At 39.8% G+C, this 22,201-nt stretch overlaps 1 protein-coding gene across 1 annotated transcript in view; it reads right to left on the bottom strand.

The window, feature by feature from the left end:
* Suz12 (SUZ12 polycomb repressive complex 2 subunit) overlaps positions 1-22,201 on the bottom strand; it is a 42,505-nt gene that overhangs the window by 995 nt on the left and 19,309 nt on the right. The window contains exons 7-15 of the mRNA XM_090350644.1: positions 19,830-20,061; positions 17,370-17,463; positions 10,488-10,593; positions 7,689-7,866; positions 6,253-6,344; positions 5,917-6,060; positions 5,090-5,247; positions 2,782-2,980; positions 795-874 (exon numbers count right to left, since the gene is read on the bottom strand). Of these exons, the coding sequence (XP_090206770.1) occupies positions 795-874; positions 2,782-2,980; positions 5,090-5,247; positions 5,917-6,060; positions 6,253-6,344; positions 7,689-7,866; positions 10,488-10,593; positions 17,370-17,463; positions 19,830-20,061 (1,283 nt within the window). The remainder of the gene's footprint in view (positions 1-794; positions 875-2,781; positions 2,981-5,089; positions 5,248-5,916; positions 6,061-6,252; positions 6,345-7,688; positions 7,867-10,487; positions 10,594-17,369; positions 17,464-19,829; positions 20,062-22,201) is intronic.

Here is a 22,201-nt window from a genome sequence, read left to right as displayed (position 1 = left end):
TGAAGGCTCTCAAAAATTATGTAGTGGGGCTGGGAATGTGGCCTGGTAGTAGAGTGCTTGCCTAGCATGCATGAAGCCCTGGGTTCAATTCCTTAGTACCACATACACAAAAAAGGCCAAAAGTATCACTGTAGCTCAGTGATACTGAAGTTCAAGCAGCACCAGAGCCAGCCAAAAAAAAAAAAAAGTGTTCATTGAAAGCATGACTCAAGTGGTACAATAACAGCCTAGTAAGAACTAGACCCATAAACGGACAGGCAAGTGTGGCAGTACTGGTACTAAGTCTTAAGAATTCAGTTAGCGAGAATACTGGCATTACTTTTGTTTCTTTTCATTTTTTTTGGCTTGAATTCAGGGCCTGGGCTCTGTCTCTTAGCCTCTCTGTGCTCAAGGCTAGCATTCTACCACTTGAGCCACAGTACCACTTCCAGCTTTTTCTGTTTATGTATTACTGAAGAACCAAACCCAGGGCTCCATGCATAGCTGGCAAGCACTTTACCCTGAAACCATACTCACAGCGCTCTTATGAAAGTAAAGTTTCCTTTGAATATAATATTTAAGGATGAAAGTAAAGACCCATTAAAAAACATACTAACAGTGAGAACCAGTTTTTCTTTAATCCGCATCACATTATCACCATTATTCCAAATGAAATTCAAGTACTTTTGGAGTAGGGAAAAACAACTGAGAAATGGCTAAATGAGTGGAATCTCAAGTAAGATTCTAACATAAGTAGATTTACAGAATATGAGGCAGTCAAAAGAATATAAAGATGAAATGGAGAAATACTCTACCCATGCTTCATGACATGGAGATTCCATAGTTTCATTACTTCTTTCTCTCCTTCATTGACATCAGAAAATTCTTCAATTTGCTTTAAAAAAAAAAAAAAGGTGGGGGGGGTGCAACATGATCAATTTTAAGCAGAATATAACTGGTACTTCTCAGGAGTGGGGCCTTAAACCCAGGACCTCTATCATGAGCTACAACTTCCAAACCCCATAATTAGCATGGATCTCTCTCATATACTGGTGCCTGAATGCTCTTGGCCTTGCTAAGCAGGTATTCTGCTACTTAAACCATGCCACTAGCCACTTTTGGCACTGGTTGTTTTTGAAGTCAGGTATCATTTTATGCTTGGGTGACCGAAGTTTCTACTGTCCTGTGTTTGTTTCCCAATGATGCTACAGACAGCACATGCACATCAGCGAACCCCACACTGTGCTCCCTTGTAGATAGGACAGTGAATATGATCACTATGCCCAGGCAATGACTGTCAAAATACTTTTTACCTTGGCGGGTCTCAAACCTCAATCCTCAAATCTATGCCTCCAAAGTAGATAGAATAACTAGGCTTGAGCCAGAATGCTCTAAGAAGAAAAAAATGTTAGCATAAAAATAAAAATGCGGGGCACTGGTGGCTCATGCCTACAATCCTAGCAACTCAGAAAGCCTCGATCTGAGGAGTGTAGTTCAGAGCCATTCCAGGCAGGAAACACTCCTAGCAACAATTAACCACCAGAAAACCTTGCTGTGGCAAGCCCTAGCTTTCAGCAAAAAGAGCTCTGCTCCTAGGCTCAGAGTTCAAGTCCACAACCAAAAAAGAAAAAATTAATAAATGAAAAACAAATAAAAGGGACTGGAAGTTGGGCCTAGTGACAGAGTGCTTGCCTAGCATGTACGAAGACCTAGGTTTGATTCGTGCATACCACATAGAAAGTGTGCTCAGACTCTGAGTTAAAGCACCAGGTCTGACAAAAATAAATAATAAAATTAAAATTTACTCTTGAGCGACTTGGTTCAAACCTCAGTTTGAACCACGATACACTTTTTCTCTATTAAATTTTACTTTGCAAGTTAAAAAAGCAATTGGAAGTATAAATAGCAGTAAGATTTAAAAAAAACATCTTCAGGCCGGGAGTTTGGCCTAGCAGTAAAGTACATGCCTAGCATGCAAGAAGACCTGGGTTCGATTCCTGTACCATATACATAGAAAAAAGCCATAAGTAGTGCTGAGGCTCAAGTGGTAGAGCTCTAGTCTTGAAAAAGTCCAAGGACAATGCTCAGGCCCTGAGCTCAAGCCCAGGACCGGCAAAACAAAACAAAAACATCTTCCCAGTTATGGAATAATTTTAAAATGGAATTCACAAATAGTTACACATATAATTAGATAAAAGCACCAAATACAAATTAACATGAAGAATTTCAATTTATTTCTTAGCTTTATAAATGACACAATTATAAAAACTGTGCATTCCTGGATTCCTTAATTTAGAAGTTCCTTAATTAGGCGAGGCACTGCTGACTAACATCTGTAATCCTAGCTACTCGAGAGGATAAGATCTGAAGATCATGCTTCAAAACAGGCCTGGGCAGGTAAGTCCATGAGATGCTCATCTCTAGTAAAATACTCAGAAAAGGCCAAAAATGGCACTGTGGCTCAAGTGGTAGCATGCTACCCTTGAACAGAAGAAGCTCAAGGGCAATGCTCAGGCTCTGAGGTCAAGCCTTGGGACTGGCAATAAAAAAAGTTCCTTTACAATAAGTTACAGTAAGTCAAGTCAGTTGAGCTTTCCGTGGTAGAGGACACCTATAATTCTAACCCTTAGGAAGTTAAAGAAAGAAAGCAAGCTTGAAGTAGCCTAGGCTACAGAGTGAGACCATTTCTAAAAAATTACAAATTAAAGTCTAGTTAGTATTAAATGATATGTTCAGGCAAAATTAATTTCATCAAAGAATTCTCAGATGACTGCCAATTATGATAATGATGAAAGTAATTACTGTAATGGTTTTCTCTCTCAACCACTCTGGGTCTTTCTCATCCTCACTATCGACTTCCATCTCTTGTGGACGGAGCGGTAAGCAGGTGTCACTGTGGAAATACAGACGGTTGTGGCCACTACTGTATGTTCTTTGTTGTTCTACTTCTCCATCTTCAGATTCAAGAAATTCAGACATGCTTGCTTTTGTTCGTTTTGGCCTAATGAAAAGAAGTATTAGTATTAGAATACTTAGTATTCTAAGTATTAGAATAATATGGCATTTACATCTCTGTTGGGGCCTAGCCTCCATCTCTGAGGCCTGATTCTGGCTCAGCTGCAATTTAAGGGCTTTGTCTAGGCATTTGGTCTTTTGCATACCTCTCTTAAGGCATCTCTGTGTACGTGACTCGATTGAACCCCACGCAGTTTCGCGGGTCTCGCAGCAGCTCAAGTCTCGCGCGCTTTCCTGCACCTGTCCTGCCCACTACCTGAAAGCCCCACCCAGACCCTTAGTGGTAGCACAGAGGCCCTCTTCCTATTGGCTAGCTTCCCAGTGCCCACCTTCTCCTACCCTAACAGTATATAACTAATTGTCTGACGCAATAAAGGAGGAGAGCATCGGAGAGCATCAGAGAACAAGAGATCAGCAGAGAGATCTGATGCGCTTTCATGGTTAACACTGCTTCTGACTCAGCGTGGTTTTTTCTTCCCCGGTGATTGGGGGAGGGCTGGGTCTTCGACACTTACCATCTCGCTCGGCTCCCGGGGGACTACAGGCTGGCCCTGTGTGTCCCTCCCCGTTCCCGTGTTGCTGCCCCGGAGAGGAGAGGAGCAACACATCTCTACCATCTAACCACACTGAGTTTGAAATACACCTTCAATAGTTTATACAATTACTATTTTATAAAACTAAGCACACCACAATGTGGGGAACACTGCTACCCAGTGGGTAGGTGGGTGGGTAGGTAGGTAAAGACATGGAGTTTTGTTTTGTTTTTTTGAGGGGAAGGTCGGCCATGGGGCTTGAATTTTGGGCCTTGGCTGTCTGAGCTCTTCATCTTCAGCTCAAGGTTAGCACTCTATCAAACTGAATCACAGCACCACTTCCATTATTTTTGTGGTTAATTGGAGATAAGAGTCTCATGGACGTTCCTACCTGGCTGGCTTTGAACCATAATCTTTAAATCTCTGCGCAGCTAGGATTACAGGCATGAAGCACCAGTGGCTGACCAGAGTATATTTTTCTATGCATAATATGAAGCAGACCTACTCTTTTTTTTTTTTTGGTGGGTCATGGGGCTTGAACTCGGCCTGGGCGCTGTCCCTGAGCTCTTCAGCTCAAGGCTACAGCCCTACCCTTAAGCCAAGCCCCACTTCCCATTTTCAAGAGGTTAACTGGAGTTAAAGAGTCTCAGGTCCTCTTGTGCCCAGGCTGGCTTTGAACCTTGATCCTCAGATCTCAGCCTCCTGAGTAGCTAGGATTACAGGTGTGAGCTACTGGGCTGCTAGAGCTGGGCATTGAAATGAGAGCTTCAAGCACACCATGCGCAAGCACACTGGGATTACCAGGGTGGCATACCAGCAATCTCAACATTAGAGAGGCTGATGCAAACCTTGAGTTCAACATTCAACTATAAGACACAGAGAACTCCCTGTTCTACACATCACTGGCAGTGAAGTCTAATGGAAAGAAAACCAATCTTATTTTTTTTTATTATAATGTATAGAGGGGCTACAGTTATACTGACCAGATGGTAGGTGCACTACTTCTCACACAAATACCCCTTTCTCATGTTTTTGTCATTTCCCTCCCCACAAGAAAACCAATCTTTGATATCACCAAAAGAATAGCATCTAATAGAATATTAGGTGATAAGAATTGAAATTCTAGCTGGGTGCTAGTGACTCATGTCTATAAACTCTGCTACTCACGAGACTGAGATGTAAGGATCAAGGTTCAAAGCCAGCCCAAGCCAGAAAGTCTGGGACCCTTATCTCCTATAAACTATTCAGAAAGGGCCAGAAGTACAGCCTAGTGGTAGAGCGCTTGCCTAGCATGCATGAAGCTCAAGACTCCATTCCTCAGAACCACATATACAGAAAAGGCAGGAAGTGATGCTGTGGCTCTAGTGGTAGAGCCCTAGCCTTGAGAAAGCCCAAGGACAATACTCAGCCCTGAATTCAAGCCCCAAGACTGACAAAAACAAACAAAAAACTTGTAAAAGTAGACAATGATCCCCATATAACTAGTAGCTTTGTCTGTCTCCCTTTTGTTTCTCTTCACATCATGAACAAAATCTGGAGAATATTGTGACCTTTGCACCTACCTGCACACAAGAATGTGTGTGATAGGTGTTCTTTTTACTGGTCCATTGCGACTAAAAGCAAATCCAGGTTGGCGATGAATATCCTGTGGATTTCCGGCATAGGAGCCATCATAACACTCATTGATGGACACATCTATCCTAGCACCTTTTGGATGATACTGTTAACAAAAACACACGGGGTTCAGGAAAACACTTATGCTACCCCAAATATGAAGCTCTCTAATTACTAGTTATGGATTCTTAATGATTTCAAAAAGTAAAATAAGCCAGATGCTATAACTTGGTGAAAATGTCAGAAGACATGGGTTAAAAGATAATGTGGGGCTAGGAATGTGGATTAGTAGTAGAGCACTTCCCTAGAATGCATGGAGCCCTGGGTTTGATTCCTCAGTACCACATAATTAGAGATGTGGCTCAAGTGGTAGAGTGCTAGTCTTGAGCAAAAGAAGCTCAGGAACAGTGCCCAAGGACCTGAATTCAAGCCGACAGATTGGAAAACAAAACAAACAAAAAACTATGTGCCTTTTATGTCCTTATATGGTGCCCCTGCCATTCATTCATGGCTTTGTATAAATTACTGAGCATAAATAATTTCTCCTTAAATCAAAGAATTGGTAAGGAGGTTCTAAGGCAATATGGATATGTATGAAAGTGTTATTATTTCATATATATGTAAACCGAATAATTCTTTGTAATCTAGTCACAAAGCAATCTACCAAGTTCAGGAATTTGGGCATTTTAACACAAAGTATAATCCTTCTGAGACTGCCTTATCCTTAATGTTACTAATAGGTTTTTGTTTAAAATGCAAAAAGGTAATTACTCACAACGTAATTGAAGATAAACCGGCTGTGGCAGAGTTTGAGATGCTTGAGTAAACTGTAAAGTTTGCGACAGTTCAGCGTGCACCAAGGACAATGCAAGTCATCTCTTGCTTCCGTTTGTTGCCGTGTGTTGTTGTTATAAAGAAACTGAAAAAACACAACCAGTCAGCTGCAAATCTACAATTTACATAGCTCCCAGGTATTTTGTCTCAAAATCATCTCTAAGTGTAGTAAAAACAATTTAAAAAGAAAATACAATTAAGAGATAGTTTTAATACAAATATTCCAAAAGATTGCAGATCTAAAATACAAATAAATATACTTCATGACTATGTATACCTGATAAAATATTCTCAATTTCTGTCGGTTCTCATTTGAAGTATCTTTTTCTTTTCTTGCCTGTAAATCTGTAGTCAATGTTTCCTTCAGAGCTGAAAATAAAGTGAAATATTTGCTGGGTGCAGTGAAGATTCTGGTTCAAAGCCAGCCTGGGTACCAAAGACTGGGAGACTCTTATCGCCAATTAACCACTAGAAAACTGGAAATGGCACAAGACGTAGAAGAGTAGCCTTGAGCTGAAGAGCTTAGAGAAAGTACCCAGGACACCAGAGTTGATGCCCCACAACCCACAAAAAAAAAAAAAAAAAGTGAAATATCTTATCAAAATTATTAATACTTCCACAGAACTATACCTGTAGAATTTAATATGATTTTTGTTCTTACCCTACAATGAAAAAACTGCAGGAACAAGCCCACAAGCCCCTCATCAGAAATCTTTTTTTTTTTTTTAGGGGGGGGGGGGGGTTAGGGATAGTGCTGGGGTTTGAACTCAGGGCCTGGGCACTGTCTTTGAATTTCTCAAGGCTAGTATTCTACCACTTGAGTCACAGTGCCACTTCTAGCTTTTTGTATGTATGTGGTAACTATGAATCGAATCCATGGCTTTGTGCATGTTAGGCAAGCATCTACCAGTAGGCCACACTCCAGTCCCAATAAATCATATTAAAGCATACATTGAAAAACCCTATCTCCCCCTTTGAAAAACTGCCCAAAGAGCTGGGGACTTCACACAATTACAGAGACCTTGCCTTGTATGTACAAAACCCTGAATCTGATCCCCCACACTGCAAAAAATGTTTTTGGTTTAATCACTGAGGTCAGTATGGCATGGTGTTGTTGCTTTCCATGCAGTACTGAGAACCAACCCAAAACTTCATGACATTGGGATGTGCACCACCAGGGCTAGACCTTCAAGCCTGAAAGTATAGAGCTTCATTGCTGTTTGAGACAGCGTTTCTATGTAGTTCAAACAGACCTCGAACTTGAAATCTTCCTTCCTCAGCCTCCTAAATGCTATGATTACAGATGTATCTTACGCCCAGCTAATGTGCATTTGACTGGTCTTTGTATTCCCAGTACACAGAAGTGCTGAGCACACATCTGCGAAGTGCTAGTCCAGGAAGTAAGCAAAAACAGATTTATTTTTTTTTTTTTTTTGGGCCAGTTCTGGGGCTTGAACTCAGCCTAAACAGTGTCCCTGAGCAAGGCTAGCACTCTACCATTTGAACCACAGCGCCAATACTGACTGGCCTTTTCTATTTATGTGGTACTGAGAAATCTAACCCAGGGTTTCATGCATGCTAGGCAAACACTCTACCACTAAGCCACATCCCCAGGCCACAATTACAGACATAGTAAAGTCACTCCAAATCCAAAAGTTACAAATTATCCTAAAACATAAGATTTTAAAGCAATGCTTTCATTTTTTGTTTTACCAATAGTTTGCGTAGGTTTAACTGATCCAGGCTTGTTTTCTTGATGGAGACTCTCTGAATTTCTAGTAGCAAGAGGCTTAGCAATAGGAGCTGTAGATTTATCATTGGTTTCTCCTGTCCAGCGAAGAGTGAATTGCAATGTAGGTCCCTGAGAAAATGTTTCAAATGGAGGCAGCCTCTAAATAAAAACATGAAAAGAATGCAATTAGATAATGAAGTGGGGGAGGGAAAAAAAAATTGTAAAAAATATTTTTTTCCAACTCATTACTAAACTGTAGATTTGCAGCATATCAGTAAAATTTCTTTTAAAATCCAAAGCCAACAGATGTGGCTAAGCAAATGAAGTATGGCACACTGGATGCTTTGAGTTGGAGAAGTCAGGCTAAATAAAATAGACTTTTGGCCTTTCTACAGAAAGGATCTTAATAGGTAGCCAAGGCAGGCCTTGGAAGACTCAAGATCCCCTGGTGTCAGTGATGGAGTGCTTGACTAGCATACACTACATAAACAGAAAAGGTTGGAATTGGTGCTGTGGCTCAAATGGTAGAGTGCTAGGCTAGCCTTGAGAAAACTCAAGGTCAGTAACCAGGCCCTGAGTTTAAGTCCCAGGATGCCCCCCCCCCAAAAAAAAACAAAAACAAAAACAGTTTGGCGTCATCTCTATTTGCTTTTTTAAGGACTCTGATTTTTTTAACCCATTTTTTTCTTATTCCTCATTGTTTTGTTATTAACTAAACGCAATTATATTTTGGTGCTAAAGACAGAGCCAAAGGGCTATAAACACTATGTCCCATTCCCAAGGCTTATTCCTTATTTCCTAATAAAAGTCATATTATGTGTACCTAAGGTTCATGATGTTACCATCTAGTGGGTCTTTTTTTCTTCTCTCTCTCTCTCTCTCTTTTTTTTTTGGGGGGGGGGAGAGGGGCGCAGTCCTGGGCCTTGAACTTAGGGCCTGGGCATTGTCCTTGGACTTTCTCAAGGCTATCACTTTACGACTTCAGCCACAGAAACATTTCTGGCTTTTTCTATATATGTTACTGAGGAATCAAACCCAGGTCTTTGTGCATGGTAGGAAAGCACTCTACTACCAGGCCAAACTCCCATCCCACTTTTTTTTTTATTTTATTTTTTGTGGGTCATGGGGCTTGAACTCGGCCTGGATGCTGAGGAATGAATCTCTGGTCTTCGTGCATGCTAGGAAAGCACAGGGCCAAAGTCCTGACTCTGGCCTTTTTTTTGCCAGTCATGGGGCATGAACTCAGGGCCTGAGCACTGTCCTTGGACTTTTCTCAAGTCTAGTGCTCTACCACTTGAGCCACAGCACCACTTCCAGCCTTTTTCTATGTATGTGGTACTGAGGAATCGAACCCAGGTCTTCATGCATGCTAGGCAAGCACTGTACCACTAGGCCAAACTCCCAGCCCTTTCCCCCCAATTCTTAAAAGCATCTTCCTCACCACAAAACTATATATCTCGCTTATAATATTTCTGAAGTTATGGAGTACGAACATTCACATTTAGGCCTCTAAGCCTTCAAAAATATATTAGTCAGGCCTGGGCACTGTCCCTGAGCTCTTCAGCTCAAGGCTAGTGCCCTACCCTTGAGCCCAGCCCCCTTTCTTATTTTCTAGAGGTTAATTGGAGATAAGAGTCTCAGGTGCTTTTGTTTCTGGGCTGGCTTTGTACCTTGATCCTCAAATCTCAGGTTCCTGAGTAGCTTGAATTACAGGCACCCAGCTAACTTTATGGTATTTTTATTAGTAGAACTTCTCTTATTATCTTATAATTTTAACTTAAGCCTAAATTTTAGTCTTAAAAATCAGCTGGGAGAGTGGTGGCTCATGCCTGTAAATTTAGTTAACTCAGGAGACGGAGATCTGATGATTACAGTTCAAAAGCCAGTCCGGGCACTAAAGTCCGTCAGATTATCTCCAATTAACCACTAGAAAACTGGAAGTGGTGCTGTGGCTCAAAGGATAGGGCGGTAGCCTTGAGCTGAAGAGCTCAAGGACAGTACCCAGGCCCAGAGTTCAAAACTCAAGACTGAGAAAAAGAAAAAAATGTGCAAGTTGGGTGACAGTGATTTATTTATCCCTGTGGCTCACACCTGAATCCTAACTTCTCAGGAGTTAGGAACTTCAGACTTAGAAGGCTAAATTTTAAACCAGTCTGGGCAGCAAAGCCCATAAAACTCCGATCTTAAATTAATAAGCAAAAAGCTGGGCTGGAGACGCTTACTCCAACAGCACAACACCAGCTGTGAGCAAGCTTGTGGAGATGATCGAGGCCCACAATTCAAGTCCTGAAACTGCTTTTCCACCTCAAAACAAACAAACAACAAAAAAAGAGATTTGTGATAGTATATTGATGTGATAACTTTGGAAATGATTTAGACTGCCTACCAACAAATGTATATATGCCTATTCTTTTCTAGCTCTTAGAAGTTATTTTAGATATATTTCATTTCTAACCTGCTTTATTATGAATGAGACCTAAAATATAGCAGTTAACTTGTATTGAACACTTATTGTATGACAGACACATATCTCCATTATTTCATTTAATCTGTTATTTCTATCCCTCATTGTCACATGAAAAACTGAAACACAGTACAACACAGCAAGAAGCAGAAATCTAAACTCTGTAACTGTCTCTAAAAATCAATGCCTTCCATGAAATCCTCTAGGTCACTTTACTTGTGTACTCGAAAAGAACAGAAATTGCATCGAGGGGAAGAAAACATCAAAAATGGGAGTTCATAACGATGATGTGCTTAACTTTCTAAATGGTCCATACCTTCCCATCAAGAATAGTCTCCCATGTTGCTCTTTTCTTGCTTATTGGACATTCTTCCATTTCCTGCATGGCTACTTCATATTCCCCATCTAAAAGCTGTAAGCGCCTGTTAGACAAACATATACACTTTAAAGTAACCTGGGTATTACTGCAAGCACACAAACTCTACATCTTTAGATTTATACTAAAAAACATTCAGAAAATTTATAAACTAGCTTTTATAAATTGAAAATGTACCTCTAGTCCTCCTGACAAGAACAATTTTAATGATGTGCACTAATTATTACCTAACTAGATAATTTTTCATTACTGTAGCTGCTCAGATACAACTTTAAACATTTAAAAAAGCATATATGAAGGATTTATATTCCTAATACAATAATAGGGTCTGGATATGCAGTGCAGTGAGAGAGCGCCTGGCTGGCACATGCAAAGCCTTGGATTTGACACCCAGGAACTGCCCTCCTCCCTGCAAAGTGTGTCAATGTTATGATAGCTACATTAGTAAACCCCTAAAAAAAGTGTGATTTTTTACTATAAATGTTTGACCTAGAATTCTTTATTTTTATATGTGCCCAGTAAACTAATTAATTAGAATGGCAAACCTAACTATAGGAACTGGAGGTCACCTGGCACATATAGGCGCTCAATACTTCAAGGACAAATAAGTGAAATACTGAATGAATCAAATAACTTTATTCACATTATATTCTATATGTGTATGTATTGTATAAGTATTCATGCATACGTGTAGAAACTAAATCATCAGTTAAGTGTGTTGAATCATTGCTTAAATTTTCTTTAGTGGAGGGAGGGGGTGGCCTTGGACTCAGGGCATGGGTGCTGTCCCTGAGCCTCTTTGTGCTCAAGGCTAGTGTTTTAACAGATGAGCCACAGCTCCACTTCCAGTTTTGGACTGGTTAATTAGAGTCTCACAGGATTTTTCTACCTGGGCTGATTTTGAACCTGATTCTCAGATCTCAGCCCCTTGAATAGCTAGTAGCTAGGATTAGAGGAATGAGCCACAAGCACCTAACATGTATGGTTTTTCTGTATCTTTAAAAACTAGTTACCAGTACTACTCTACTCATACTTCTACTTTGCTCAACAGCTATACTATCTTAAGATTAATGCTATTGGATGACAAGATCTAGTTTGTCATCCCCTACTCCCCCCACCACCACAATGGGGCTTGAACTCTGGGTCTGGGTGCTGTCCCAGAGCTCTTCAGCTCAAGGCTAGGTCCTACCCTTGAGCCATAGCCCTACTTCGAATTTTCTAGGGATTAATTGGAGAGAACAGTCTCATGTTCTTTAATGCCAAGGCTGGCTTTGAACTTTGATTCAGAGATCTCAGCCTTCAGAGTAGGCTAGAATTATAGGCGTGAGCCACCACGCCCAGCTAAGAACTAGTTTTTATTGGGTGCTTACCAAGTGCCAGGCATTATATTAAAGCCTATAGGGCACATTTCATCTTCCCCACAACTGGCTCCATTTTCAGAAGAAACTGAGCACTGAAACATGAAATAACTTGCCTTAAGATCACACAATTTGGTAATGTTTGAGAAGAAATGCACTTACTACCTTATGTATGTACTGTAATCCCTCTGCACACCACCAATAATAAAAATTAAAAAAAGGAAAATCACACAATGTGACCAGATACACAAGTGAGTCCAGACAGTCTGCCACTAAAATCATACTCTTTACGTACAATTATTTTCAGCTTTCAGTAGTTTTGTAATTTCGTGAGTTTAGTATTTCCAGTGTATCAGCAAAGTTGTCCAACTTTCTATTATGAAAGGCTACTTTTACTTATCTATTTGAATAAGTAACTCAATATTGTATTTCTAGTTGTAAAAAGGAGCTTCCCTCAAATATATATTATACACCATGTATATGGCTACATACTATCCCATTCAGCTGTACATTTGATATCTACAATCCAATGCACTTTCCTACCTGTAATGTTTGAGGCCTTTTCCCCCACAGCCTCATGAACAGTGCCTTAGCAAGTTTTTTGATCTGTCAATCTGATAAGTGAAAAAATGACATCTCAGTGTACTTTCAAATCAGATGTCTTATCTCTTTAATTGTTTAAGAGTCACATGAATTGTCTTTTAAAAAAAAATGTTTTTGGTATCCTCTGTTCATCTATTTTCTCTTTGATCTTTTTTAAGTTACATGAACCCCTGTGACTCATAATATTTTTATTTTTTTTGCTATTCCTGGGGCTTGAACCCAGGGCCTGACACTGTCCTTGGGCTTTCTCAAGGCTAGAGCTCTACCACATGAGCCACAGCACCACGTCCAGCTTTTTCTATGTATGTGGTACCGAGAAATTGAACCCAGGTCTTCGTGCATGCTAGGTGAGCACTCTACCACTAGGCCAAACTCCTAGCCCTATAATTTTTTCAAATTCATGGAAGGCTTGCTATACTACCCCAATTCATGACCCCAAACAATCTTCTTGCTTCAACCCAACCAGTAGCTGGGATTACAGGTATGTCTCACCATACCTATTATTAACATTCTTATATGCTCAAATCTTAGGATTATAGTCCAAAGCCTGCCCAGACAGAAACTAAGAGACTTATCATCAATTGACTAGAAAAAAAAGCTCTAAGATGGAGTAATGGCTCAAGTGGCAAAGTGCTATTCTTGAGGGAAAAAATGAAGCAAGAAAGAGCATAAGGCCCTCAGGTTAAATCCCAGTATTAACACCCCCCCCAAAAAATAATAAAACCAGCTAATAAACATGGAAGAATAGGAAACTGCTACTTTGTAACTGTCAAAGGCATAATTCACTCAAGGAAATAATCATCCATGATTGCTTAAATTTAGAAAGGTACTTGAAATAAAGGTTTTCATGCAGGGTTCATGTATCTCCATGGGATTACATGTTAAAAACATAAACAGCACCTGGGAAGTGGCTTACCCACCTCACCTACTCAAAAGGCCGAGATCTGAGGATCTCGGTTCAAAGGAAGCCCCGGCACCAAAGACAGTGAGACTCTTTTCTCCAATTAACCTCTAGAAAACAGGAAGTACTGCTGTAGCTTAAGGGGTAAGGCAGTAGTAGCCTTGAGCTGAAGAGCTCAGGGACAACTGGGGCCCAGAGTTTAAGCTCCATTAACTCCTCCCCCCACAAAGAAAAGCCTAAAACATAAACAGGGCCAAAAACATAAACAGGGGTGCTGGGAGTTTGGCCTAATGATAGAATGTATGTCTAGCATGCAAAAAGATCTGCTTTAGTAGAAAAGGCCAGAAATGGTGCTGTTGACTCAAGTGGTAGAGCACTCACCTAGCATACCTGAAGTCCTGTGTTCAGTTCCTCCACAGAACATACACAGAAAAGGCCAGGAGTGGCACTGTGGCTCAAGTGGCATAGCACTAGCCTTGAGGAAAAAGAAAGTATCCAAAGACAGTGCCTAGGCCGTAAGATCAAGCCCCAGGACTGGCCCAAAACAACAACCAAAAACAAAACAAAACAAAACAAAACAAACAAAAAAACCCAACAGGCTGGGAAACTACTCCAAGCTGAAGAGAATGGAAATTAAAATTATCTTCTATTGGGAAGGGGTGGGAGAGGGAAATGGGGACAAAAACATGAGAAGGGGTATGGGAAGTAATGCACCTACTATCTAGTGAATGTAACTGTAACCCCACTATACATTACTTCAACAATAAAAAATAAAAGAAAATAACCATCTACAGAATGCCGTGGAGAAAAATAAACTATACAGGATATCACTGAGCAGAGCTCAGTGGCCGACTGCTTGCCAACATGTGCGAGGCCCTAGGCTTAACATATAGCACCATCAAAAGAAAAAGGAAATCACTGTGATCTTTTGATAATGTATTCATTGTACATAAATTTTTCTAAATGTGATTAGGCGGGAATATATGTATTTTTGGAGATACATATTGAAACTTAAGTAAATAATGAGGAATAAAACAAACTTCATATGGTCCAACACAAAAAGCAAGACAATTAGGCAAATTTTGAACACATGAATCTAGATGAATGGTATGTGACTATTTAATAAATTATACTTTTTATACTTTTGGAATTTAACATTTAAAACATGAAACCTAAGCCAGGCTCTGGCTTGCATCTGTAATTCTAGCTACTTAGGAGGCTATTCTGCCAGCTTGAGCAGGGAAGTCTGTGTAACCACCAGAAAACCAAAAGTAGTGCAGTCTTCGGGCTTGAAACCAAGGCTATGGCTCCGTCTCTAGGCCTCTCTGTGCTCTAGGCTAGGAGTCTACCACTGGAAGCACAGCACCACTTCTAGTGTTTCCTAAATAGTTTATTGTTGAGAAGAGTCTTTATGAACTACCCCGCTGGGGCTGGCTTTGAATTCCGATCCTCAGATCTCATACAAAACCACTATTTTCTAGTAATTTATGTTCCTATTTTCTACCTAAGGCTTTGATCTGTATTCAAATTTAATTATGTTAAAAATACACTAGATTGGTTTCTACTATTACTAACATCAAGTGACAATACATGGTATATTCTAAGAAAATACAAGCAATGGAATGTTATTAATTACCTTTGTTTTCTTATTAATAGTCTATACCTTTCTTTGCCTTAACATGTAATAACTGTTTTGGGTGTGTGGTCCTGAACATTGAACTTAGATGTCTAAAATAGAAGAAACAGGCCGGGAGTTTGGCCTAGTGGTAAGAATGCTTGCCTAGCATGCATGAAGTCCCGGGTTCTTTTCCTCAGTACCATATACATAGAAAAAGCTGGAAGTGGTGTTATGGCTTAAGTGGTAGAGCTCTAGCCTTGAGAAAGTCCAGGGACAGTGCTCAGACCCTGAGTTCAAGCCCCAGGACTGGAAAAAAAAAAAAAAGTTAAAATAGAAGAAACAGCCCAACTATTCTTCACTCTTTCTTGCATGTGATTAACTGACACTGAACTATGTTAACTATCAGCAATCTTAGCAATGTAAGAAATTATGGCATGTGGGCTAGGAATGTGACTTAAGTGCTTGTCTCCAGTGCAGGAAGCCCTAGGATCAATTCCTTTGTATTACACACACAGAAAACGCCAGAAGTGGTGCTGTGACTCAAGTGCTATTCTTGAGCAACAAGAAGCTCAGGGACAGTGCCCAGGCCCTGACTTCCAAGCCCAGGACAGGCAAAAAAAAAAAAAAAAAAAAAAAAAATCATGGTATGCTACAGGTTTCACTCTTAAATGCTGTTTTAAAAAAAGAAAAAGAGAAGTAGGATGTAGCTCGGTGGCAAAGAGCTTGCCTAGCAAGTGCAACATCCTGGGTTCAATCTCCAGTGCCAAAAAAGAAAAGAAAAAAAAAAAAAAAGTTAAAAAAAAAAAAAAACAGCAAAAAAGAAAAAAAAAATGCATGAAGTTTGTCCGGGCGTGGTGGCTCACACCTGTAATCCTAACTACTCAGGAGGCTGAGATCTGAGGACCAAGGTTCAAAGCCGGGCTAGGCACAAAAGTCTTATCTTCAATTAACCTCTAGAAAATGGAAATTGGGGCTTGACTCAAGGGTAGGCCCCAGCCTTGAGCTGAAGAGCTCAGGGACATCGTCCAGGCTGAGTTCAAACCCCATGACACACAGGGAAAAAAAAAAGAAGTTTGGCATAGTGGTAGAATGCTTGCCTAGTATGCCCTGGGTTTGAATCCCCAGTATCACATATACAGAAAAAGCCAGAAATGGTGCTATGACTCAAGTGGTTGAGCACTAGCCTTGAGAAATATCAGGGACAGGGCCGGGAGTTTGGCCTAGTGGTAGAGTGCTTGCCTAGCATGCACGAAGACCTGGGTTCGATTCCTCGGTACCACATACATAGAAAAAAGCCGGAAGTGGTGCTGAGGCTCAAGTGGTAGAGTGCTAGCCTTGAGAAAGTCCAAGGACAGTGCTCAGGCCTTGAACCCAAGCCCAGGACTGGCAAAAAAAAAGAAAAGAAATATCAGGGACAATGCTGAGACCCTGAGTTCAAGCCCTGGGAATGTAAAAAAATAAAATAAAATAATGTCTATAGACATAATGCTTTATTTCACAAATTAATATGTATCTATGATATACAAACCCTTAGCCTAATTTTTATTTTGTTCTAAAAACTAAGTGTATATAGAGATTCCCTTCTTGGACACTCGTTTGTTAAACCTGTCATTCGAAATATGATGTAAAAATCAATGTTAACAAATTCTTTAATTACAAAAAATTATCACTTGTTTCCTAGAGGTTTCATTCCAAAATACACTGTGTAGATCACTAAAGGTCCCTGGTTACTTCCTCCACCCTCCACTCCATGTCAAAAGGACACAGTCACCCATGTTCTTCCTTAACTTTAATAAACACACGTCTCTAACATTTACCTAGGACCTATTTCATTTAAGTCTGCAAACACTAGCCCCTTCAAACAAATGATATCCATCTATTCCCTATTTTACTTCACAGCAAGAGCCATTCCCTGGTTGTAAGAAGGACCTGCCAAATCATTTTTTTTTGGGGGTGGGGGTTAGTTGTGGGGCTTGAACTCTGGACCTGGATGTTGTCCTTGAGCTCTTTAGCTCAAGGGTACAACCATTTTGGGTTTTCTGGTGGCTTACCTGGAGATAGGAGTCTCACATAATCCCATGTCCAGGCTGTCTTTGAACTGAGATCCTCACATCTCAGCCTCCTGAGTAGCTAGGATTATAGGCTATCAAATAATTTTTTTAGCTCAGTCATTCCAAGACTGTGCTGCTGCTCACTAATTTCTGTTACGTTAAAGATTCATCAAATGCAAATTTGTTTTTCTATTCCTAAGAATGTCAGAGAAGCAAAGGCAACATTATGTTGTGTTTTAAAACAGTAACATTTCTAAAACATTATGGAACCCCTTAGTGGCCCATTATTACCTGTTTTTATCAAATACTGTCATTTGTGCAACAAACGTCTTTTCCCCATCTTCTCGATTTCGTTTTCTTCTGGCTGGAAGTTCTTCATTGACATCTGAATTCAATAAACAGAGTTCTCATAAATCAAATATTCAAATAAAAATATATTATAAAATTTTTATAATGTCTTAACATTTTGTATGCTACTTTATACAAAGTCAAGTACAAATTACATTAAAGCTGCAATGTGTGTGTGTGTATGTACATATATATATATATATATATCAAACTTATTCAAATTTTGTTTCATTTTGTTTTAAGTACTGGAGCATAAAATCACAGCCCAAGCACTGTCTCTGAAGCTTTTTAGCTGAAAACTTGTGTTCTACGTAAGGTACAGCTCTGTTTCCAGCTTTTTGGTATTTTATTAGAAGTGTCTCATAGACATTCCTTCCCCTGTCTGGTCAAACACCAGTATCTTCAGATCTCAGCCTCCTGAGTGGCTGGATTACAGGAGGCTATTTTTGGCTTTTTATCACAAATGTATGTTTTACTTTTACCCTATGTTTATGCAACATGCAAGTTACACTTGAATTCTAATCTTGCTCTAACTCTGGGTACTTGGATTATAAGAATATACCAACAAACAAGCTCAGCTGGCCCTTACATTCTGATATCCATACTAACTCCATACCTTTGCAAATTCTAATTTGTATGGAATGACATTTGTTAAATCAACATCTCAAGAACTTTCAAAAGATACTAAAAGACTCAAATATAATTTCTTCAGAGGTGCTTCTGGAGTAAATTTTCCATATGCAACAATATTGTGCTTGTCATTCTCCCTACTCCAGATTTTTTGTTTGTTTTTTTGGTGGTACTAAGGACTGAAGTCATCAAGGCCTTGTACTTTGTAAGCAAGTGCTCTTCCACTGAGCTAAAACTCAAGCCTCCTCAACGCCAGCCCCCTTCTGTTTGTGAGCCTTTGGAAAATAGTATTGGCTGTTTCCATTCTCTTTGTATTCTCAGCAATTGTTAGGTGAATGATTATCTCAAAGTTGAAATTTAAAAATTTTCAAAAACAAACAATATACAAGTAGCAACATATGGATAACTATAACAAATTAATCATGATCAAACTGGACATGGTGGTATGCCCAAACAGCTTCAGCACTACAGATGCTGTGACAGGATTGAGACCAGCCCAGGCATCTCAAAACAAAAAAACAAAGCGGGCATAGTGGCTCACACCTGTAATCCTAGTACTCAGGACGGTAAGATCTGAGATCGCTATTCAAAGCCACCCAAGGACTGATCAGTAAAATCTAATGAGACTCTTATGTCCAATTAACCACTAGAAAACCTGAAAGTGGTGCTGTGTCTCAAGGTGTAGGGCAGTAGCCTTGAGCGCCCAGGCCCAGAGTTCAAGTCCCATGACCAACAACAAAAAAAAAACACAATTCTGATCTAAGAGATGAGTATGCAAGTGTATATTACACTATTCTTGATCTTGAGATTGTAAATTTCTCATGACAAAATGTTGGAAACTGGGCACATTAAAAATCTGTATTTCCAGCATTCAGGAGATCACTCGAGCCTGGAGTTCAAAGCAGGTCCAAGTAATATAATATGATCCCAACCTACTATCCAAGACAAATTGTAGCTGGGCACCAGTGGCTTATGCCTGTTAACAAGATAAATCAGAAGGCTGTGATCTGAGGGGAGAGGCTCAAAGCCAGTCTGAGCAAACAAATTTGAGAGACTCAACTCCAGTCAACCAGCAAAAACTGGAAGTGATATAGGGTAAGTGGTAGAGCACCACCCTTGAGACAAAAAGCCAAGCAGGAATGTGAGACTCTGATTGTCACAAAAGGAAAAAAAATGCAGAAATTAATGCATTTTTACACAGAAATTTTTTTTTCTTTTTTACTGTCCCTTGGTTATCTCATATTGTTACACTATCTCACTTTGTTACCCGATATATCGGATATAATTGTATTTGGTTATCTGAAATTGGATAGGAAACGGGGGAAAACAAGATGAGGGGTGGGGGAGGGGGGAAAGGAAATGGGGACCACGACATGTGAAAGGGTATCAATGTGTGGGAAATAAGGCACCATTTATCTGGCAAATACCATGTAACCCTTCTATTAATTACAATAAAAAATATATTAAAAAAAAGTTGGAATTTGAAAAAAAATAATTTTTTATTAGGGTGGGTTGAACACAGTGCATCACAACTTTCTGGTGCTCTATCACTTAAGCCATGCCTGCAAGTCCTCAAAAATTAAACTACCAGCCAGCATTAGTATTAATCAAGAATAGCTGGAAGATTAAGATCACAAAAATAATATGTATTGTTTCAACTTTGGAAAAGATATGGTTCCAAAATAACTCAAAGAGAAATATTTTTCAATCATTTCCACTGACCATTTTAATCTCACATATTAAAGTCTACTAAATTAGTGAAATAAAAATTACCAATATTTTCATTGGTTTCTCCATTAATCATTCCATTAAATTCTCTTCTTCCTGGACGAGTCACTCTAAATAGTAATGAGTAAGACTTCACCATATGGCTGTTACTAGGTTCAAATTCATTACTGGAAACTGCAAGGGACGGAAAATTTCCAGGTTTTGTTTGATTGAGGTCGGGATTCAAAGGCACCTGCTTTTTACCTGTGGGAACTTGCCTTATTGGACAACTTACATCCTGCAAAGGTAAAGATTATTAAATTACATTTATACATAAGCAATGTCAAGAGTTGCAATAAAACTTGTAATCACAACTGTAAGAAACATGGGTCAGGGAGTTTGGCCTAGTGGTAGAGTACTTGCCTAGTATGCACATACATAGAAAAAGCCAGAAATGGTACTATTGTTGCTCAAGTGGTAGAGCACTAAGCCTTGAGAAAGCCCAAAGACAGTGCTCAGGCCCTGAGTTCAAGCCCCAAGACTGCCAAAAAAAAGGAAAGAAAGAAAGAGAGAGAGAGAGAGAGGGAGGGAGGGAGGGAGGGAGGGAGGGAGGAAGGAAGGAAGGAAGGAAGGAAGGAAAAGAAAGGAAGAAAGAAAGACGATGCCCAAATGGTATGTAAAGTAGTAAATCTGAAAACTTGAAACAAAAATGAAAATGGAATCACATACCAAACATTAATGCAATTGAAGGTTTTTTTGGTTAGTCTTGGGGCTTAACCTCTGGGTCTGAGCTCTTCAGCTCAAGGTTACCACCCTACCCCACAGCACCACTTCCCCTTTTTCAGTGATTAACTGGAGATGAGTCTCTTTGTTCTTTAGTGCCCGGGCTGGCTTTGAACTTTGATCCTCAGATCTCAGCCTCCTAAATAGCTAGGATTACAGGCTTGAGCCACAGTGCATGGCTGCAATTGAAGATTTTTATAATATAAAATAAATGATAAAATCCAAAATTTATCTAATACTCATCTGGATGTTTTGAGTTAGAAAAAAAAAATAGGGGCTGGTGACATAGGTCACTAGTGGAGCACTGGCATAGCCTGCAGGAGGCGGCCTGAGGTTCATTATCTAGCATCACCAATCTTAAACAATAGACAAAACATGTTTTTAGATATTTATGCATAAAATGTTTAAACTCAGATCATATAAATATTACTTCAAATGTTCTATTTAAACCTACTAATGAGACCATTAATTAGAAAAAAAAAATTGGGTATCATAAGCCCCTGCTTAATAATCTACCACTTGAGCCAAGTTCCATCTCCAACTATCAGGTGTATGTATATGTAATGGTTATCAGGCTTGAACTCAGAGCCTGGGTGCTATCCCTGAGATTTTGTGCTCAAGGCTAGCACTCTACCACCTTAAGCCACAGTTCCGCTTGTGGTTTTTAGGTGGTTAATTGGAGATAACTCTCATGGACTTTCCAGTGTGAGCTGGCTTTGAGCTTCAATCATCAGATATTAGCTTCCTGAATAGCTAGGATTACAGACATATGTAAGCCACTGTTGTCCAGCAAATATAGATATTTTTTTTCTCTTTTCTTTTTTTAATTTCTTTTGCCTGTCCTGGGGTTTGAACTCTGGGCATGAGTACTATTCCTGAACAACTTTTGCTCAAAGCTAGCACTCTACCACTTGAGCCACAAGACCATTTCCAACTTTTTCTGTGATTAACTAGAAATAGGAGACTCAAGCACACTTTCCTGCCTAGGTGGGCTTTGAACTGTAATCCTCAGATCTCAGCCTCCTGAGTAGCTATGATTATAAGGGTAAGTCACCAGCAATCAGCTAGGAATATTTATGATAAAAACTGGTTTGCATCACAAAACCAGTTAGGCTGAGACAATTCAACAATAATTTTAATAATAAATAACAATTAAAACTTTATTTTATTTATTTATTTGTGGGTCACGGGGCTTGAACTCAGCCTAGGTGCTGTCCCTGAGCTCTTCAGCTCAAGGCTACCACCCTGCCCTTGAGTCAAGCCCCACTTCCCATTTTCTAGAGGTTAACTGGAGAGTCTCAGGCCCTTTTGTGCCCGGACTGGCTTTGAACCTTGTTCCTCAGATCTTAGCCTCCTGAGTAGCTAGGATTACAGGCATGCGCCACCACACATGGCTAAAAGTTTAATAACTTTTAAACAGACATTTTATATAACTTCATTGAATTTTTCCAGTTGAGATAAGGTTTCACTATCACAAAAAAACCAAGAATCTAGCTTACACTCCTAATTCTCTTCCCTCTACCTCCTGAGTATAGGCATAAAATGCTCCACCTATCTTTTGCAATTTATTTTATTTTTTTGGAAGTGATGGGGCTTGAATTCAGGGACTGAGTGTTGTCCCTCAAGGCTGATACTCTACCACACTGCCACAGATC

This window comes from Megascapheus bottae, chromosome 17 (assembly GCF_031878675.1).
Source record: "Megascapheus bottae isolate mThoBot1 chromosome 17, mThoBot2.hap1, whole genome shotgun sequence".
In the NCBI taxonomy this organism is placed as follows: Eukaryota; Metazoa; Chordata; class Mammalia; order Rodentia; family Geomyidae; genus Megascapheus; species Megascapheus bottae.
This window is presented reverse-complemented; position numbering and strand designations above follow the sequence as displayed.